Source organism: Tamandua tetradactyla, chromosome 7, assembly GCF_023851605.1.
Source record: "Tamandua tetradactyla isolate mTamTet1 chromosome 7, mTamTet1.pri, whole genome shotgun sequence".
NCBI classification, from domain to species: domain Eukaryota; kingdom Metazoa; phylum Chordata; class Mammalia; order Pilosa; family Myrmecophagidae; genus Tamandua; species Tamandua tetradactyla.
The window spans coordinates 154244769-154265282 of record NC_135333.1 but is presented as its reverse complement, the minus strand read 5'-3'; the positions used below and the strand labels follow the sequence as shown (position 1 = coordinate 154265282).

The 20514-nt window shown below is 34.7% G+C and overlaps 1 protein-coding gene across 1 annotated transcript in view; it reads right to left on the bottom strand.

Moving 5' to 3' along the window:
• Positions 1-20514, bottom strand: part of LRRIQ1 (leucine rich repeats and IQ motif containing 1) — a 240336-nt gene that overhangs the window by 200809 nt on the left and 19013 nt on the right. The window contains 3 exon segments of the mRNA XM_077111533.1: positions 4633-4783; positions 5608-5760; positions 17216-18859. Of these exon segments, the coding sequence (XP_076967648.1) occupies positions 4633-4783; positions 5608-5760; positions 17216-18859 (1948 nt within the window).

Here is a 20514-nt window from a genome sequence, read left to right as displayed (position 1 = left end):
ATATTTCACATTATATTTCCCTCTCTACAATTATAATGCTTAATTCAAATGGAAAACATTCAGCATAACTAATTTCCAAATGAATTGCCTTTAAAAGATTGAGATGGTTGTGATTCTCATTCGTGTAAGTGTAAACATATCAGATAAAAATGCGCTTTAAGGTTTTCTAATAAAAAGAGTAATCAGAGCTAATATTACATATTAACTACTGTAATGGCTACAGTTTGGTAAGAATTAGACGTAGCTTAAACTTGAAACTAGAAATGTAAAATACTGTGATATTGCTTCCAATTTTATTTCATTTCCCTAAGAAATATTATAGGATGGAAGATTAACTCATTAACTTATAAACACAAATCTATCTTTGTGCACCTCACAAGATTTCTTAGCATCAATAGATCATTGAAAGTCAAAATTTGTACTTTTCACTTTGATTAACCAGAATTCTGTAAGCAATTCCTGAAGATGAAAAACAGACTCCAATTGGTCTTCAGAAAATCCACTTTCTCATATTTAATCTTCTCACACTCAATAAATACAGTGTTTTCATTATATCCAACAGACAGGAAAAAAGTCTTAACCTTGTTTGTTCTGTACTACATAGAGATACATCAAGTACATAAATTAACATTTTGGCAGTTTTCACATAAATCTTGTAGATATCCTATTCCAGGAATTCCACTAGCTATAAAAAAAAACAAAACAAAACATACAGCACTGCTAGCAATGAAGATTAAATGAATGGGAGTTCAAGCATTTCTTCTTACAGTCATTTTTATTTTAAGCTTGCTTCAGTGTGTGCCAGTATAGTAACATATCTTATCAGTGCACTGGCCCTCATTCCAACAACAACCACAAAATTATGTCTACATGCATTTTACACTCCAATTTTAAAATAATTTGTACCCTAAATTCCAGTATTTCCATGTTGGAAATGTAATTGGTGATACCAAATAAGACAGCACAGCCTCATAGGAAAATTAACTCACTAAAAAATATTATACATTATAGTTTCAAAAGTATGCCTTGAAACTTCTGCAAAACAAAAGCTTGCTTTGTAAAAGTGACTAACACTTTTTTACTATCCCCTCCAAAATTGGGGTGGAGGTGGGGAGTGGAGAAAATGATGACTGCCTACATTGAAATCTTCCCACACCTCCTACAAAACTTTATAAAGAAGACAGAAATAAAAATACAACACAAACTTCCAGTGTAAATGGGAGACAAAAAAATTAGAAAGTGATTTTTTTCTAAGTGGGGCAATAAGTACTAAGAACCAACAAAATCCAGCCTGAATCCATAGTTGCGCAGGAGGGAATCATATAAAAGCCGAAAGGAGAAGGGGTAAGTGACAATGCCCCAGCAGTGGCAGAACCCAGGCACTGTCAACAAGACTTCTCCCCACCCTATCCCCCGAGAAAGAAAGAACATCATCCTGAGTGGGGCGACAGAACTGAGACTAAATATGAAGGTTGAATTAATGAATGCAAATGGCCTTTATGAAAGGAAAACATTTAAGAATGGATCAAAGAGTAAAGCCCAATTTAATATTTTATACAAGTACACACCTAAAATAAAGTGATTCAAGAAAGTTAAAACATAATGATTGCCTGGTAAGCAAATACAAATGAAAAGAAACCATAGCAGACATGGTAAAACACAGAAGAGTGATTAAAAAAAAGTTAAAGAGACATAGAAGGGAACTTATACTTTTCAAGGTTAAAATTCACAATGAAGGTATAATAGCTAAGGGTGGTGTGACAGTGGCTCAGTGGCAGAATTCTTGTCCGCTATGCTGGAGACCCAGGTTCGATTCCCAGTGCCTACCCATGCAAAACAAAACAAAACGAAACGAAAAAGCCAATCAAAGGTATAATAGTTAAGAATATCCATGAAGCACATAGCATTACAGCAACATTCATGAAGCAGAAATCAAAGGACATAAATATAAAAAATAGATCTATAATACATTAACAAGAGATAAATTTTAATTAGTCTTAAATCAATCCTATTATTGGGCAGATCAAGGTAGATCAAATGGACATAGAATACAAATAATCACTGAGGTAGATCTTATAAAAAATAAACTTTATAGTCCAATAATAAACAATTACCTGCTTTTCAAGAGCACACAAAACATTCATGAAAATTGACCACATATTAGATCAGCAAGAAAATCTTAATAAATTCCAAAAAGTAGAAATGGCATACAAATCATTCACTGATCAAACTGCAATAATACTAGGAAGAATGTTTAAAAAAAAGGGTTTTCCATTGGAAATTTCAAAACTCTATGAAATCCTAGTTAAGATTAAAGAGGCAAACTAAAATTGCAGAACTAATGAGAATGCCTATGTATGGACGAAGCAGGACTTACACAAAAATTTCTGACTTAAGTACTTATTACAACAAAAGTGAAAAAGAATAAAAAAGAACTGAGTTAATTAACTCAAAATAGGAAAAAACAAAACAGAAGAAAGAAAAAACTGACACTATCATGTGTTAGTGCTAGGAATATAAAATGGTATAATCCATATAAAGGGATTCTGACAATATCTTCCCTAATTACAGATGCATTTAGCTTTTGCTCCAACAATTCAAATTGCAAGAAATAATTGTCATGGTTAGGTTCATGTGTCAACTTGGCCAGGTGGTGGTGCCTGATTGTCTGGTCAGGCAAGTTCTGGCCTGTCTGTTGCTATAGGGACTAATTTCATGGGGTTAAATCATGATTACATTGGTGGCATCCAATGGAAGGGAGTGTCTTCTGCAATCAGTGATGCTTAATCTAATCACTGGAAGGCTTTTAAGGAAGCCTTAAAAGATTTAGAAGAGACAATTACTCTTCTTGCTTCTGCCAGCCAGCCTCTTCTGAGGACCTTCATTGGAGCTGCCAGCTCACAGCCTGCCCTACAGATCTTGGACTCTTACATTCCCATGGTTGCCCAGCCAGCCTCTCCTGAGAGTTTGTTGAGGACCTTCATTGGAAATGCCAGCTCGTGGCCTGCCCTACAGACCTTGGACTCTACATCCAAGGTACATACATGATAGGTACATGAGACATTTTTATAAATTTTATATTTACAGCTATCTCCTGCTGATTCTGTTTCTCTAGTAGCCCTAGCTAATACAATAACCTAAAGATATTTCCATTCAAGAATTTTTTAAATTTATTTTTGTCAAGGCATAAATAATTAATAAAAATAAAATCAACAGCAAAAAAGTACAGATGAAAATGAAACATTCAACTTGTAGTTAAAAATAGCTGGTTTATATGGAGTCTCCATGTATTATTCTAATTTTGTAAATTCTTGAAAATTATATGTATTATTCTAATTTTGTAAATGCTTGAAATTTTTCCACAATAAAAAAGTGAAAGGGAAAACAAAATGTAAACAAAAAAAGAACACTTATATTAAGGAGCTCCAATTCAGAAATAAGCTCATTTTTACTCCTCCATCTACTCCCAATCCCAACTCCCTGATATTAAGTTCAGATTGGATGGTCTAATGATGGTAGGACTATGGATATGGAAACAATGGCTCCTTCTGGGGGGTCCAAATAGTTAAATCATTTGTACTATATGAAAATAAAGTTTGTATCAAGTTTTTGTCTTTTTGGAAATCCTTAATTTTTCATTCAACCATTATTAACCCCTGACCAATGTTACCATGCAAGGCTTTTGCGGATGTTACACCAAATTAAACAATAAGGATTTAAAGCTAGGTAGTAAAAGACTTAATGGGATTTTTTAGTTTAGCATTGGACACAGTACAGAGGTAAGTTGAAGCTAACTTTCAGTGGGCAGAAGAGAGAAGCTGGATAATAAAGAAGAGAGACTAAGAATGGAACACTACAAATTTTGACTGTAAAGGGCAAGAGAATTGAGGCAATGACTAGAAGTGAGTTTGAGGTAAAAGGAAAGTTTTCTCTTCTTGTTTATTTTAATTGAGAAACTTGAGAGGAATTGCACAACAATCAAGAATAATTTGACATAAGGACTGGCCTTAAAGAAGAACAGGCATTTTTGTTCCTGGTTATACATACATACACATATACATACATACTTACATACATTTATACATACACATACAGATTTAGAGATACACAGATACTGAGAAGTTTAGAGAGATCCATTCTGATGAATTCTCTTTCTTTCATGTGCTATTGGCATCCTTATCTAAAGAAGGAAGGTTAGTATAAGTAAGCCAAGGAGAACAGTGGTGAAAAGGTTTACCTGGTAACAGTTATGACAGTTGTTGAAAAGTGTGGAATGCAAAGTTGAAGCCTGGATTCTTATAAATGCGATGGCACTAAACTGGGGTGTTATTTTCCCCAGTTGAGCTCACATGACTACTGGGTATACAGAAAGGAGCAGTAAGGTAAATAAATGTACTAAGCTAGAGGGACTGCTAATAGCTATCCATTTACTCAGTGATGAATCATATACTAAAATATATATTTAACATTTTAAAATAATTTTATCTTCCGAATAAGTCTGGGTAAAAGATTAAATAAGTATGGCATGAATAAAATATGCAAATTAGTGATAGTAGCCTGTTCTTCAGGCACAAATGAAAAATATAAAATTATGAAAGTAATGCTTAAATATTTAAATTACATTGTTCTCACCAATTCGAGTGATTTTATTATGTGAAAGCTCAAGATTTTGAATATTACTGCAGCCATCCAAACCATAAAAAGAAGTCAGCTCATTTTTGTTAAGAAGGACAACACAGAGGTTTTCCAAGTTTTCAAAATCAATAGTCTCAATATGGTTTTCCTAAAACAAAGAACAAATATAGTTAGGTGTATTTCAATAGCTTATTAATGAGATATTTAAAGCTTGCAAAAAGAGGGGATATGATCTCTAAATGAACGTGTCTCTAACTTCTAAGAAAACTATGCAAACTGTTATACTAAATGGATGAAAACATTATGTAACCTAATAAAGAATTAATTGGTTATTTCTTATTTCTTTTTATTGGTTGTTCATATACATTTTTTATAAAATAGAAAATAGAGGATAATAAAACATACTGAACAATCTAAATGAATGAGAGTAAATTTTTTGCCATACTCACTACAAAATTATTTCTAAGAAATCAAATATTAAAAAAACTGAAGTCAGAGAGAGAAAAAAAGAGATTCAACCTCTCAGCCATCCCTTCTAAGGAATCAGATACACACATGAAGTCATCTTAGACATTCCAATCCCAGCTACAACACAAGAGAAGTAGTCAACGTATTATGAGGCAGAAAAAATGCCTAGACAGGCCTTGTTTGAACTCATGACATATAGAATAACGAACAAACAAGATATTTGTGGTTTTAAGGTACTAAGTAATGGGGTCATTTGTTATGCAGCAAAAAGTAACAAAACCAACAATAGCATCATCTATAAATAGGGGCAAATAATTTCCAGGTTATACTACTTAATCATCTTCCTTCTTTGACTCTCACAAATTTAGCTTCTTGATCTCTTTAGACCTTAAACAATGAGTTGGTTTGGTAAAAGTTTCTCCAAAAGTTTAATTTTTTTTAATGAAAATCATTTATATATACATTTACCTTTTAAGTATATAATGAATAGAACAGCTGACATACCTGTGCATCAATGTACTTCAGTTTTTTGCAGTTACTCAAGCTGTGCAAAGAAGTTAATCCACAGCGTCGAAGAGACAAAAACTGAAGATTTGTACACTCAACCAGTGTGGAGAGACTACAACCTAATAAATCTTGAAATGTAACTGTTGTAACCTAGACAGATTCAAAAGAATTGGAATTCACAACATCATATCACAATAGTGAAGGTAATCGGCATTAGTCTTGCAAAATAAGGAAAGTAATACTCTATGCTGAAACCACATTTATTATCAACTCAACTGCACTGAGGCAATCTGCCCCCTTTTTTTGTTCCCCACATAGAAAGGCAAAATAATGCAGTTATCCTTGACCAATTTAAGTGAAAAAATAACATGCACAGAAGGTATAATATAGTCATTTATTTACTCTCTGACTTTTAACCAAATTCACTTCATTTATTTTTCATGTTCTTGACACATAAATTACCCATGTCTTCAGTAATGTGCTACACAAATGTTTATGATCTGTGTATATCAGTATCCTAGAGATTCCAGGATAGTCTCAGGGACCACAGGTCGAGGGGATAGGCTTCATATCCAAACTACTATGTATCAATTTGAAAATCTCAACTATCTTCTAAAAGCAAAAAAAATTATAGAGATAAACAGAACCTATAGTAAGTAGAACTGCGTAATGTAATGAAACCATGCAATATAAACAGTATCCTATCACAGGTCTTCTGGATTTTAAAGGTATGCATCATTTCTTACTATTGAATAATATAATTTTACCCAGAGCACACATAATTTGTGGCATAGCAAATTACCAATGGGATTTTCTATATATTTTTTCCAGTCTGTACATTTTCAATTTATCCTATACTATTCCTGTTGATACTTCACATAGCTTTTCTTAAGGACATTTTCTATCTTTTTGGTCTTAGTTTTAACTAAAAAAATCAATACAAAAATATTTCTTCAATTTTACGGAAGCTATACTAAGGACCATACTTACAGTTCCAAAAAGTATCAGATAATAGAAATATCTTTAAAGGGATTACTGCAAACATCCCACGTATTAAACTAAAGAACTCTCACCTAAATAAAATGGCAGAGGAGTGATGACTAATACATGGGTTCTTGACTATAATTGAGTCTAAGCATTGAAACAACTGTGTAAGCTAAATTATTATAGAATAAGAACACTCTCATCTTGCCACCACAAAAACCTTAAGGCCAGGTCCCCATGTAACTGAATACTCATTTTAAAATAATCAGCATTACAGGAAGAATCAAATGTATATCATACTTAAAACAGAAGTTATAAGATATTCTACTTTAAAAGATTTTAAGAACATTTGCTTCCATAAAAGAGTGTAAAATTCTTAAGTATGGTAATTTCTGTTAATATGGAATACCTACTAGGCATTAAATTTAACTGAAAGTTTTTAATTCATATATTTATGAAAGTGAATGGAAGGACCAAATGCTCATGGAGTTATGTTTTAGTTCCCTAGCCTGCTCAAGAAAACACCATGAAACAGGAATTTATTTGCTTATGGTTTTGAGGCTAAAAGAAAATTCAAATAAAGGCATCATCAAGGTGATGATTTCTTTCCAAAGACCAGCATTCTGTGGCTAGCTGCTGGTGATCCTTGGCTCCTCCAACACACGGCAAGGCAAATAATGGCATCTCCTGGTCTCTCCCTTCTCTTCTAGGTTCCGTCAATATCCAGTCTCTTATTTCCTGTAGCTTTCTCGCTGTCTGACTGAATTTTACTCTACTTATAAAAGACTCCAGTAATACTATTAAGATCCATCCTGACTGAAGTGAGCCACACCTTCTTAACAGAAGTAACATCGTCAAAAGGTCCTACTTACATTCCTACAGGAATGGGTTAAATTTAAGAACATGTTTTTCTGGGGTACACACAGCTTCAAACCATCATACTCCAACCTCTGGACCATAAAAGATATGTTCTTTCTAACAACAAAATATATTCATTCCACCACAATATTCCAAAAGCCTTAAATCCTTTCAGAAACAACACAGTACGAAGTTTCATAAATCAGTTATGGAATGCTCTATCCTGGGGTACAATTGCCCTGCAACTTGGACCTGTAAAATCTAAACAAGTTATCTGCTTCCAGCACACAGCGGAGTGAGAAGCATAGGATAAACATTTACATTCCCACAGGAAAAAACTGGTAGGAAAAAAAGGGTCATAGGTCTCAAAACAATTTTGAAAACCTAGCAGGGTATATTCCATTAAGTTTCAAAGTCCAACAGTCATCTATGGAACAATGTTGTGTCCTTGGGGACTGAGGAAGTAGCAGCCCTACCTCTTCCAAGTGATTATGCAGTGACCATGCTCTCACCAAACACTGGGGTAAAGTATTCATGGCAACCAGGATCTCTGTGCACACTGGAGCAAAGGCTCCACCCTGTTTGGAACATGTGGTGGCAGCCAGACTCTCCACAATTCCCAGTACACAGGCTTTAGCCTCTCAGAGAAGTGGGGTGGCAGCACTCTTCTTGAACCCTCTCCAAGCACCAGGGAAAACTTACCCTTTCCACACATATGGATGGGTCTGCTCTCTTGGCCCATAAAGATGCCTTCTGCTTGGACCTCACTTCCCATAGTTCTGCCCTTCAAGTGATGTTTTCTTTCAGTTTGTCCATTTTCACTCTCTTTTAGTCCAGGCTTGCAGTGGTTCCATTCATACAAATTATGTTTAAAAAGTGTTGTTTTCTATGTGGTTCAGAGTCCAAAACATCAGACAAAAGAATTTTCCACAGACCCTTCTTGGATCACTGTATTTCTAGTCCTGACTTCGATAAAAATTGATGACTGATCCATATTCAGCTAAACCCTTAAATAGAGCACTACTCTCTGGGGACTTACTTTCCACAGAATATTCCAAACCATCAAGCTCAGTTCTCAGATTATTCATTTCCTCTTAAATTTTACTATAAGCTGCAATGAGAAACCAGGCTGCACTTTCCACACTTAGCTTGGAAACATCTGCTAAATATACAAGTTCATCACTTTCAAGTTCTGCCTTCCATCTGACATCAGAAATCAATTTCTCCAAGTTCTCTGCCACTTTACAACAAGGATCACCTTTCCTTCAGTTTCTGAAAACACATTCATCATTTTTGCCTAAGGCTTCATCAAAACTACCTTTAACATTCATATTTCTACCAATAGTCTCTTCAAAGCAATCTAAGCTTTTTCTATCAAGAACCTCACTATTCTTCCAGCCTCTACCCATTACCTAATTCCAAAGCTGTTTCCACATTTGCAGTATTTGTAATAGCAGCAACTGACTATCTTGGTACCAAAATTTCATACTTTCCTAGGCTGTTCAAGCAAATACCATAAAATGTGTTCAGTTAAACCTTGGGAATTTATTTGCTTACAGTTTTGAGACTAAAAGAATGTCCAACTCAAGGCAGCATCAAAGTGATGTTTTCTCCCCAAAGAGGGGTATTCTGTGGGTATGCTAGTTTGAAACTGTTATGTACCCCAGAAAAGTCATGTTATTTTCCTAATCCAATCTTGTAAGGGCAACCTATAGTTTAGGGTAGAAACTTTCACTAGATTGTTTCCATGGAGATGTGGCACACTCAATTGTCAGTGTGTCCTTTTCATTAGCTGGAAATGTGACTCTGCTCATTCAAGGTAGGTCATGATTAGTTTACTGGAGTTCTTTAACAGGGGAAACATTTTGGAGAAACCTCAGATGCAGATACAGACACAGACATTTGGAAATGCAGAAGCCCCTGGAGACACCAGAAGCTGAGAGGTCCGACAGAAGCTAGACAGGAATTAGTGTTGACATACACAGAGATGTTTGGAGATGCTGAAAGAAAATGCCCCTGGAGAAGCTGCTTGAAACCAGAAGCCAAAGGACTAGTAGAAACCAGCCACATGGCTTCCCAGCTGACAGAGGTGTTCTGAATGCCATCACCCTTTCTTAAGTCAAGGTGTCTTTCTCTGGATGCCTTAGTTTGGAAATTTTTATGGCCTTAGAAGTGTAAACTTGTAATTTAATAAATCCCCTTTCTAAAAGCCAGCTCATGTCTAGTATATTGCATTCTAGCAGTATTTGCAAACGAAAATAGTGAGTAACTGCTGGCAATCCTTGGTTCCTGTGTCATACGGCAAGGCATGTGATGAAGTCTCCTGTTCTCTATCTTCTCTTCCAGGTTCCATCAATGTTCAGCCTCTTGTTTCCTGTGGTTTTCTCTTTGTCTGGCTGAATTTCACTTCATGTATAAAGGACTCAAATAATAAGATCAAGACCCATCCTGAGTGAGGTGGGCCACATCTTCTTAACCAAAGTACCTCCATTAAAATTTTCCACATATGATGGTTCACATCAACAGGAATGTATTAAGTTTAAAAACATGTTTTTCTGGTGTACATATAGCTTCAAATCACTGCAAGTTATAAAGAGGGAATTTAGTTACTCCTTGCCTTTTAGTAGGAAAAATGATGATCTCTACTTAAAAAATGATAATCTCTATTTTTTAAACTTAATGTAAATAGTTTCTAGTTCCATAGTTATTTTAGAAAGTTCTCAATGACTCATAACCTAAAACAACTTTTGAAACAAATTTCTGTTTTTAATAAACTTTCAGAAAGAAAATAAAGCCATTCATTTGTATGGAGACAATTTCTGTGAAGTGACCATTCAATCTGTATGCAAATTAATATTATAAATCTTGTAACTGGAAAACTGCCTCTATATTAAAAAATAAAAACAATATTTAGAATAGAGTACCTTAAAGCTGAAACAATAATAGCTGCATATTAACAAATGCTACCCTATATTATAATTTATATTATTATTCCAATGTAATAATATGCTGCTTTCAATCAACTATATAAGCTTGATTAAGTTCTATTTATTTTTGATGTGGCAATTTCTTTAGTTGAATTTCATTACAGTACATGAGTTACAAATGCTGCAGTACCCTTATTAATGGGATTTACTTTTGAATATGAAGAGTTTCATAGTATTTCCTTCTGCATTTTATTGTACATTTTTAAAATGCCCTTAGGATATAGAACTTTATTATTCATCCTATCCTAGATATTTCCCTAACATATAAGACCAAAAAAAATTATATTATTTATTGCTACATGCATAACAATTATCACATAAGTAAACTATTTATGCTCCAAGAATTTATGTCAGTATTGAACTGCTAATCATATGTGTTTTTCATTACTACATGAGTAGCCTGAAAAATAGCAACTGGAGAATAGGGGATATTCACTAAATGTTTCTTAATTAAATGAATGAATGACCTGCATTAGTGTTGTGACAAAACTCAAATACAATTATTACACTAGTAGTTTCTTTTCCCCATAAAATCATTATAAAAATACTTGAAAAATGTATAATTTGGGAGTCTCATGACTTGAGAATGAACTGCTCCCCATATACAATCTATGAACCATTCTTTGTTTTAATAAAAGACTACAAATCAGTTTTCCATTTAATCATCTATAATTATTTAAATTCTAGACATTTGGTATATATAAAATAACCTTAAATAATGATATATTCTTTCAGAAAGCTCAGTCTTGATCAGTATTGAGTTTAATCCAAGGAGTGAAAGGCATCTATAACAAATTTTAATTACAAAAGTAATGAAAGCAGTGTCTTTGTTTTATTGATTTTTGTTGAACATTTGTTTAGTGCTGCAATTTTAAATCTATTAAATGCTGGGAAGTAATATTGTTTAAAATATTAGCTGCGAAGAAACTGAGTCTGAAGTATGATTAATAGCTGTGTTAGTTTTCAAGCTTCCAGAATGTGATATACCAGAACTGGAATAACTTTGAAAAAGGGGAATTTAATAAGCCACAAGTTTACAGTTTTAAGCCTATAAAAATGCCCAAACTAAGGCATCCAGGGAAAAGATACTTTGTTTTAAGGAAGGTTGATGGGTCAGACCAGAATACCTCTGTTAGCTGGGTAGTCATGTGGCTGGCATATGCTGTTTTCTTCTTCCAGGGCTCTGTTGCTTTTAGCCTCTGTTCCTGTGGGGATTACTCAATTTGCTTTTCTGGGGCTGGCTTTCATCTCTTGGCATCCCTTGGCTCTCTCCAGGTTCTGGCTTGCTTAGCATCTATGGCAATGTCTGTTGGGCTCCAAGCATCTCCAAAACATCTGTGTCTTTGTTCCCCAAATGTCGGCATCTGTGTCAGCTCTGCTCTGAAGTTTCTGTTGGCTCTATCTCTGTCAGCTGAGGTTTCTATCATTTCTGGCTCTCTCTACAAAGTGTTTCCTTTTTTAAAGGATTCTAGTAAACTAATCAAAACTCACCTGGAATGGGTGAAGTCACATTTCCATCTAATGGAAAGTTCACACCCACAATTCTGCGTGCCACATCTCCATGGAGATAATCTAATAAAAATTATGTCATTATCACTTTGTTTTAGATTTAAATAATGCTTTCTTTAGTATTTCCTTAAATAAGTAAACCTGCTTTCTCCTTCACGTTGCTCCCCCAAGGCTATTTACATAGCCCTATTACCTGCCTCAGTCCCATGGAAAAGGTTTTGGCTAAATAGAAATGTCTATCACTATATTAATATGTCAAGTTAACCAGTAACTCTTTTAGAACCAAAAGAAGACTCAGGCTCATTGTTATCTACCTGGAGAGTCAGGGATGGTCAATTAATTGCAACAAAAAACTGCAACTTGGCTGTTCTGTCAAATTCTTAAATGTATGATTAGGTAAGACAAAAATGATTCCTTCTGCAACAATTAATAAGGTACATTTTTTTTTTTCCTGTGCTGCTTACACCAAAACAACTAATGGCTTTCTTGGGATTGTCAGGGTATTGGAAACCTTTTATCCCTCACTTAGCTCAAATGTTAAAACCTTTAAATTTGCTAATTAGAAAAGGTCACACTTGGCCAGTTTTGAAAAGGCAAAAAGGGCACTAGCACAAGCATAAGCACTGGGGGTGGGTGGGGGGGAGGGGTGCATTGATCCAGACCTACCCTGTAAATTGGACATAGCCAGCACTGATAATGGCTTTAGCTGGGGTCTGTGGCAGAGGCAACATTCTAAAGGGATCCCTTGGTTTTTGTTCACAATAATGGAAAGGGGCAAAACTGAGATACAATGTCCCTGGAAAAGCAATTGTGTGCTGCACAAAATGCCTTATTGCAAGTGGAGGGACTGATGCAAAGATGCCCAGTCATGCAGAAAACAGCCATCCATATTCAGGGGTGGATAACTGATATGGCTTCTAAGCATGCTCAACTGAACACAGCTGAACCTAAGGATGCAAGAAAATGGCTTCACTGGAAAACTGGAAACTGAGGGTTTCAAACCCTGTGGCATCTGGCCTAGCAGTTCTAGTTGCCAATCACACACCAGTAGCTACTGCACATCACTAGAGAGTGCCCTTATTGCTCCGTCTGTTGACAACTGGGCTACCACAACAGATGAAGCACATCAGATGAGGCTCATAACAAGTGAACTATATTGGTCCCCTTTCCCTCTCAGAGGTTGGGTGCAAGGTATGCTTTTACTGTCATGGACATGGCTACAGGACTATTGTTAGCTTTCCCTGTAGGGAAGGCTAACCGACAAGCCACCATCCAATGTCTGGAGAAAGTGAGTGCTCTGGATGGAGTGCCTACACAGACAGACAGTGATTGGGGGACCCTTTTCACTGGGCAGATAGCCCAATCCTGGGCCATGGTTCAGACATCGTGTGGACATTCCCTCTGTCCTGCAATCCCACAAGGGTAGGCCTTACTGAAAAACTGAAAGGTTTGTTAAAGGAATAGCTAAAAAATGATAATTGGTCCATGTAACAGTGGACTAAAGACTATCAAACCTTAGCTCACTTGAATGCATTACCCATGGGCTGCAGCCTTAGTTTTTATTGAGATGCGAATGGAAAGAACAATGCAGGCTCTGAGAATATGAATTAAAGAGCCAGCTGCTTTACAGACTAAAAGGGGGACTGATAATAATTTGTTCCTTTGGCCTTAGTGCTGGCCTATGTAGCCATGCTGGTTGGGAATCTTAAATTCATGGGGAACAGGAGTCACCCCAAATATTATAATCTGACATTAAAAAAATGCCTGCTAAAGTTTTTATCACTAATCCAGGGCCTCCTATTCCCACAGGAACTTTATGCATGATTGTGTGGACCCTTCTTATGCCCAGATTAAAAACGATATAATGGTAGAGGACTATCAAGGATATCTGGTATTTGAAACCTCCCATAATGTTCCTCTGCCTGGTTCCTTGTCGTCAATCAACAGAACTTTAGCATATGTATTGTTGGACCCCTCATTGTTCTGCATAAACACCTTCTTTTCACCCATATCACCCTAACAAACATTTTCCAACAGTGGGTTTCAGTGGTAACTCAAGCCCACAATCCAACCCAATGTTGGGTTTGCACGGACGTGCCATCTTCAGGAGTTACTGGCTTTCCTTGGACTGTGACTCCTTTGAATTGGACTGCCTAGAATATCCTGCTGACCTGGCAGAATTCAACATATCAAAAAATCTGGAAAATAATATTTTAATTATCTTTCTTGGCCATGGTGGCATCTCTCTGTGGGGTTGTTATATCTGTGGGGGGACTTCAGTGTTTTGTTGTCTCTTATAATGTTGCTGTGGAATATGGATGCAACGTCTGTCCTATGGTCAATGTAATCTGCTGCTTGAGGGTGGACTGTGGAGACCCAGGGCTCAGGCACCCTGTCCATACTGAGGAAAGTTACTACACATAGCCATGCACAATGACTAGGACAGAAGTTACAGGTCATGATATCTCCTTGGGGATGGGGTGGGGGAGATGTACAGATAATATCGTAAACAAAGTATTAAAACCTCCCTTCCTTGATCACTGTTGATAAAAAACCTCCAAACCCCTGTGTCATGAGAACCTGCTAAAACTCTGTTCTCAAACCCTTGTCCTAAACCCTTATGAGCCCTTGCAATCCCCTGTCCCCTTTGCAGGGCATTACGTTCCATTTCCCAACTGGCTGCCATTGGAAAGACTCTTCTCCTGTTCATAAGTCCCAATAGAATTCATGTCTAACTCTCTGCCTAGCATGTTCTTTAGTCTTAAGGCTGCATCGACCCAAGCTTTTTGAGAACTAGGTTGGAACACTCATTAAATCTAAAAAATAGGTATTTCTCTTCCCAGTTTATGGAAAACAAAACTGAGGCCTAAAGAGATCAAGTACTTTGCCACAGGTGACAAAGCCAATAAATGGCAGATACAATTAGAACACAGATCTAAATCAATACAGGACTGGTCAGCACTTAATTAAATAACAGTGAATTTTAAAAATATTACCTTTCTTTCTAATTAATGCACTGTCTGAGTGGTAAGGCTAGTTGTAATATGCCAATAAGATTAAAATTTTGTGAACTAATTCTTAGATTTATTTATCCATTCATTTCTATATTCTCCCACCCATCCACCTCTCAATCAAGTAATGAAATCCACTACTTGCCTGGATATATGTAAGGTAGTGTGAAAAAAATTTGAATCTCTCACTTGAAAGCTCAAAATGAGAGATTAATATAAGTAAAACTAATTTCTGGGGAGAATTCCAGAAGCTTTTCTCTTCTCCAGGAGGATCTTTCAAAGATGGCAGTGGGTGATTAGGATAAGGACAGAGATATGAAATTATAATGAGAAAATCAAGTAAGAAAGTTAACCTATGGGTCAGTAGCAGTGGGGAATGAAGACACCAAGATAAGTCATCAGGCAAACAGAATCATTACAGGAGCTGTCTGGAAACATAAGAGAGTATTTTGTAACACTATAGTATTTACAGAGCACACTGACACATATTTTTCATCATAATTCTGTATATTTGATGCTTCAAAAAATTAAATACTTAAAATAGTTGCTTTGACTACTGATTAGAGTATTGTATGTTCCTTTAGAATACTGCTGCTTAACCTGGTCCCTGAACCTGTACCAACAGCATTATCCAGAAGCACTGTAAAAATGCAGAATATCGGGTCACCAGACCAGCTGAATCAGAATCTACATTTTAACAAATCCCTTGGTGATCTGTATACACATTATAGCTCATGAGGTCTTGCTCTAGAAGTAAAAGTAAGAGTCAATCCTCATTATAAATTGACAAGTTTCCTAAAGAGATAGAAGGTGGCCAAAGAGACAGAGGTTCACATAATCTTACCTTCCTCAGTACTTTTCTTACTGGATAGAACAGAAACTTACAGTGAAAGGTGAGGAGGACTCTACCATTTCTATAACTTCAGTTTTACCTTTGGAACAAGTAAAATGTAGACATGAGGTTGTCACTCTTGCTTAGTCAATGAAATTTTCATGAGGAAAACTTTGTTAAATAAAATAGAAGTAGCTCATGTCATCATAGTGGAAAGTCTGCAGTAATGTCTTGGGGAAAGGAAAGTACAAAAAGAATGATTCCAGAGATAACACAACCAAAGAAAAAATAATAACAGAAGAAATGGTGAAAGATTGTACGTATCTTTATATACCTGATGGATATGGCAAATACATTGACTAGGAAATAGAGGGCACTTTAAAGCATAAATCCTAATTTTTATTCCTTTTGATATTGCTTTCATGTCCCAGGATTCTCCCTGAACTCTTTGTACTATAATCCTATTACAGAAAACTCTGAAATCTCTTTTGCTGGAATTATCAAAATCCATAATTACTTATTTGTGCATTTGTTTAATTCTTGTTTCCCCCACCAAAGTTTCATAATGGCAAAGATTCAGTTTCCTTTGTTTCTGTCCCTTTAGTCCAACAATGAATATTGACTGATCATATTGGACAGATGAGAATTTGCTGAGTGAACACATGGATGTATATACATTAATACGAATGTTTTTTCTCTTAACCATCTTTCTACATCAAGAAACTAAATAAATTTTATTGACTAACTTTGAGTTGCAGACCTCATAAATCCTTTCTAGTACTGTTTAAAATATTCCTCCCTGTTTTACCACATATTTGTTAGTTTCTATGTCTTAATTTTGGTTGAAACTATGGGACCCTTACTATAAAAAAATGGTAGCATTTCATAATAACTATTTAAAACTTTAGGCATATGTGGACCAGGTTTAAATTCTAGCCTTTCATAGCACATTACTAAATAATCATGTTTCTTTTTGGAATTCTAGGCTCTTCTCTATCCTTATAAGCCCTTCTTTCACAGCACATGGTCTTTGTATGAAGAAATCCAGCTCATTCCAAAAAGAGCTACTAGGTGGTGTGATGCCCTAAGTCTAAAGGAAATTTTAATTGAGTATCAAGCACCCATCCCACAACCCCATTCCTCACTCTAACCATGAATTCCAATATATCTCCATTCTTAGAGGATTAATAATAAAAAGATAACAAAAAGTTTTTTATATTGTTTCATTGATGGATAAGGTGCACCGAATAATTTTAATTGGGATCTTTTAAATGCATCCCCCTCTCAAACAGGGCAAAAGCAATTTCATCAATTTAGAGACATAATTTCTGGATATAAACTATGCCTCCATCTAGGAATTAAAAAATAATATTTTATTTACAACTGCAAATAAATATGAAAAGATATTAGAAAATTAAAAATACCTGCTGCAAAGTATTCCAAGGACCACACTGAAGAATGTGCTGTGTATCCAAAGGAGGCATGGTATTGGTTGGGAATCTCAAAATCCTCTTTCTTTTAACAATTTTCTTTTGTTGATTTTTCTTGAATATTTCAAACCAGGGTTTAAATGATTTTATCCAGGCTAGCCTCTTTTCTTCAATAGAAGATAGAAGTGTTGATTTGGTCATAGAGCAAGTCATGATACTTTCACATTCAACTCTATTTTCATGGCATTCTGCTACAAGTTCATTAATATTAGACTTTACAGAGTTTACTTTGTTGGAAATCAAGAAGTTTTTTGCATTATAGTCACCTGAGTCTTCATAAAGAGTTTGTCTACCTAAAATATAATCTTGCTTGTTTATTTTTCCTTCTATATTTATAATGGCATCACTAGTGCTAAAAATCACCATGTCACTATTCAGAGAATTAATTTTTGAATTATCCTCAACCTCTCTGGATTTCAAATCAATTTCTTCTTCTTGTAGTATGACATTTTCCCCTATATTTTCAGAATTTCCTTTTTTAAATGGGGGTAATATTTGTTTCACTGAAATCATTAAAGTATTATTCTCTTCAAATAATGACCCATTCTGTTCTGGTATCCTTTCTTTTTCTATTTCTTGTACCTTTTCCTGTAGATTATTTTGTATTATCTCCTGTGTATTATTGATTTTCTCCTCACTAATTTCTTGATTATGTCCTAATGCTATTATTTGGGCTTCTGGTTTCACATCCTCATTTATGGCATGTTTCAGTGTTTTCTTTTTTTGTATTTGAGATTTAAATTCCTGCAGCTGAAATTGTTCTTTCATGTTTGCTTTTAGATCTGGGCTGTCCAAATCAGGCTGTTTGTCTACATTTTCATATTTTCCTTTTTGACTGGCCAATTTTTCCCAACATTGTTTTGCTAGGTCTTCATTTTTTTCACCCACCTTTAATTCTGCCAAATTTGCTTGGTTTGATATAAATTCTTTTAATTGTACTTCCACTGATTCTTTCAATACTATCTGTCTACCTACATTTTCCCTCTTATTTGATTCTTCATCTATTATGAAACAAAGAACACCATCTTCTTGTTGCATTAATTTTTCATCCACTGGTTTTTTGGATATCTCATCTTTACTCTTTGATGTATTGTCACCAGCTATATATTTAGCATTATATTTCCCTTTCTTAAATACCTTACTTATTATTAGCTGTTTACATGCATCTTCCCTTATTCTTAATTTATCTTTATAAGATAGCTGCTCTCTTTCTAGTCTCAGAATGTTCTTTTTTTCTTCATATTCTTTTACTCTCTTTTTCATTTCCTTTTGCTTCTGCTTTCTTATATCTTCTTCTAGCCTTTGTTCCTCCTCTAATCTTTTTCGTTTTTCTTCTTCCCTCTGTCGGATTTTTGCTTCCTTTTCTTTCCATTCTTGTGCTTTCCTTTTCTTGTTTTCTACTTGAGCTTTAATGATTGGGCTATATTTTTTGTAGACTACAAATGCTTTAAATTTAGCTTGAATTTTTATAGCTGCATTATGCTGCAGTTTAAACAATCGCATGTTTTCTTTCTCCTGTAGGTCTTTAAGTCTTGTTCTTTCTTCTTCCATTTGTAAATGCAAGTTTCTAATAAACTCCTAAAATAAAATGAGTAGTAGTCAGCATACAGTTACATGTGTGATGTTATTAAAATATCACCTAAAATACAGATTGAAAACAAATACCAAAATTAAACTCATAATTAAGTTAACATAAAATTCACTTAAGGGAGGATGAAATAATTTATTTTGAATAGTACTAACTTTTGAAATATTTAGGATATTGGATCGATTGAAAATGTATGCGTGCAGCCTAAGCCACCCAGATATAACTTGAGGAATACCTGGAAGATAGGAAAGCATTTGAAATCAGAATGAAACAGGGGAAAAACCAGGTAAACCACAGGCCAAAAATCCTGTGGCAGAAAATTATTTCAAAGTTTTCAGAGTGTCCTTTCTGGTAAAGGAGACTTCCAGAGCTGGCCCAATGACCAGGCCATGTGGTACACACTTATAAGCTTTATTAAAAATGAGCCTAATCACACATCTTATACCTCCTCAACTATCAATGGTATCAGGATCTGTAAACACATATTGCACTGAAGAAGATAATTTAGAGTTAGGTGAAAAAATATAATAATCCTACTGGAGTCCTAAAACAAAAGCAAACACACCAAAGCATTCATCAAGTATTTGATGGAAACTAACATCAAGGATGAGGAAGGAATTAATTCAATAAGCATAAGGAAGAACCAATTCCTAAGAAAAGAAAGCTATTAGAGAAATGGAAGAAACCCTTAGCAGAAGCATAACTAATGCTTTTAAAAATATTTTTATTAATAAAACAACATAAAAACATATAAACGTTCCATACATGATATACAATCAATAGCTCACAATTAATGTTTTTTAAAGAAAAAAAATTGTTTTTAAGAGGAATAGGTTCATATTAAAATGAAATCGAGGTGCTTCTCAAATAAAAAAAAAATGTGACTCACCCAAACAAAAAAAATCAATATAGAATGGCTGAATACACTGTTGACTAAAGAATACTTTCAAAATTAGATTAGATGTTTTCCTACAACAACTTATAAAATAAAAAGACATGAAATAAACGAAAGAGACATTGTAGTATAAAGATAATAAAATCAGAAGCTAGAAAGACATGAAACATGATAGAGGTATTGCAGTACAAAGACAATAAACATGGAAGTTCTGACATATGACTTCCAAAAGAAAAAAACTGAGAAAAGCTGAAGAGAAGAATGCAATGGAAAAATAATTTTGTTAAATAAACAAAAAGGCCATAGGATAAAAAGCTAAGTTATCTTACTACACACACACACACAACACCCTTAGATGGTAGCAATATTTTGGCACTCTAAGGAATGTAAACTCAATGAAAGCAGGGATTATTTTCTGTTTATTCACTGCATTATCCTAAGTGCTTAGAGAAGCTGCTGGTACATGATAGAAAATCATTATATATGTGTTGATGAATAATTAAGTTAGTAATTCTAAAGTTTAAAAATAATTTAAGAAATGAGTAGGAAATGTGAAATGACAGTATCATGGGCAAAAATAAATAAGCAATGGAGTTATATATTCAAATTTCTAAAACTAAATGTTAATAAACCTGGATTCTATACCCAAGGAAACTAAGCATCCAATTTTGAAGGTAAAATAAAAACATTTTCAATTGCACAAAAACTCAGAAAATTTACCACACCAAAATATCTTATGACAAAAATATT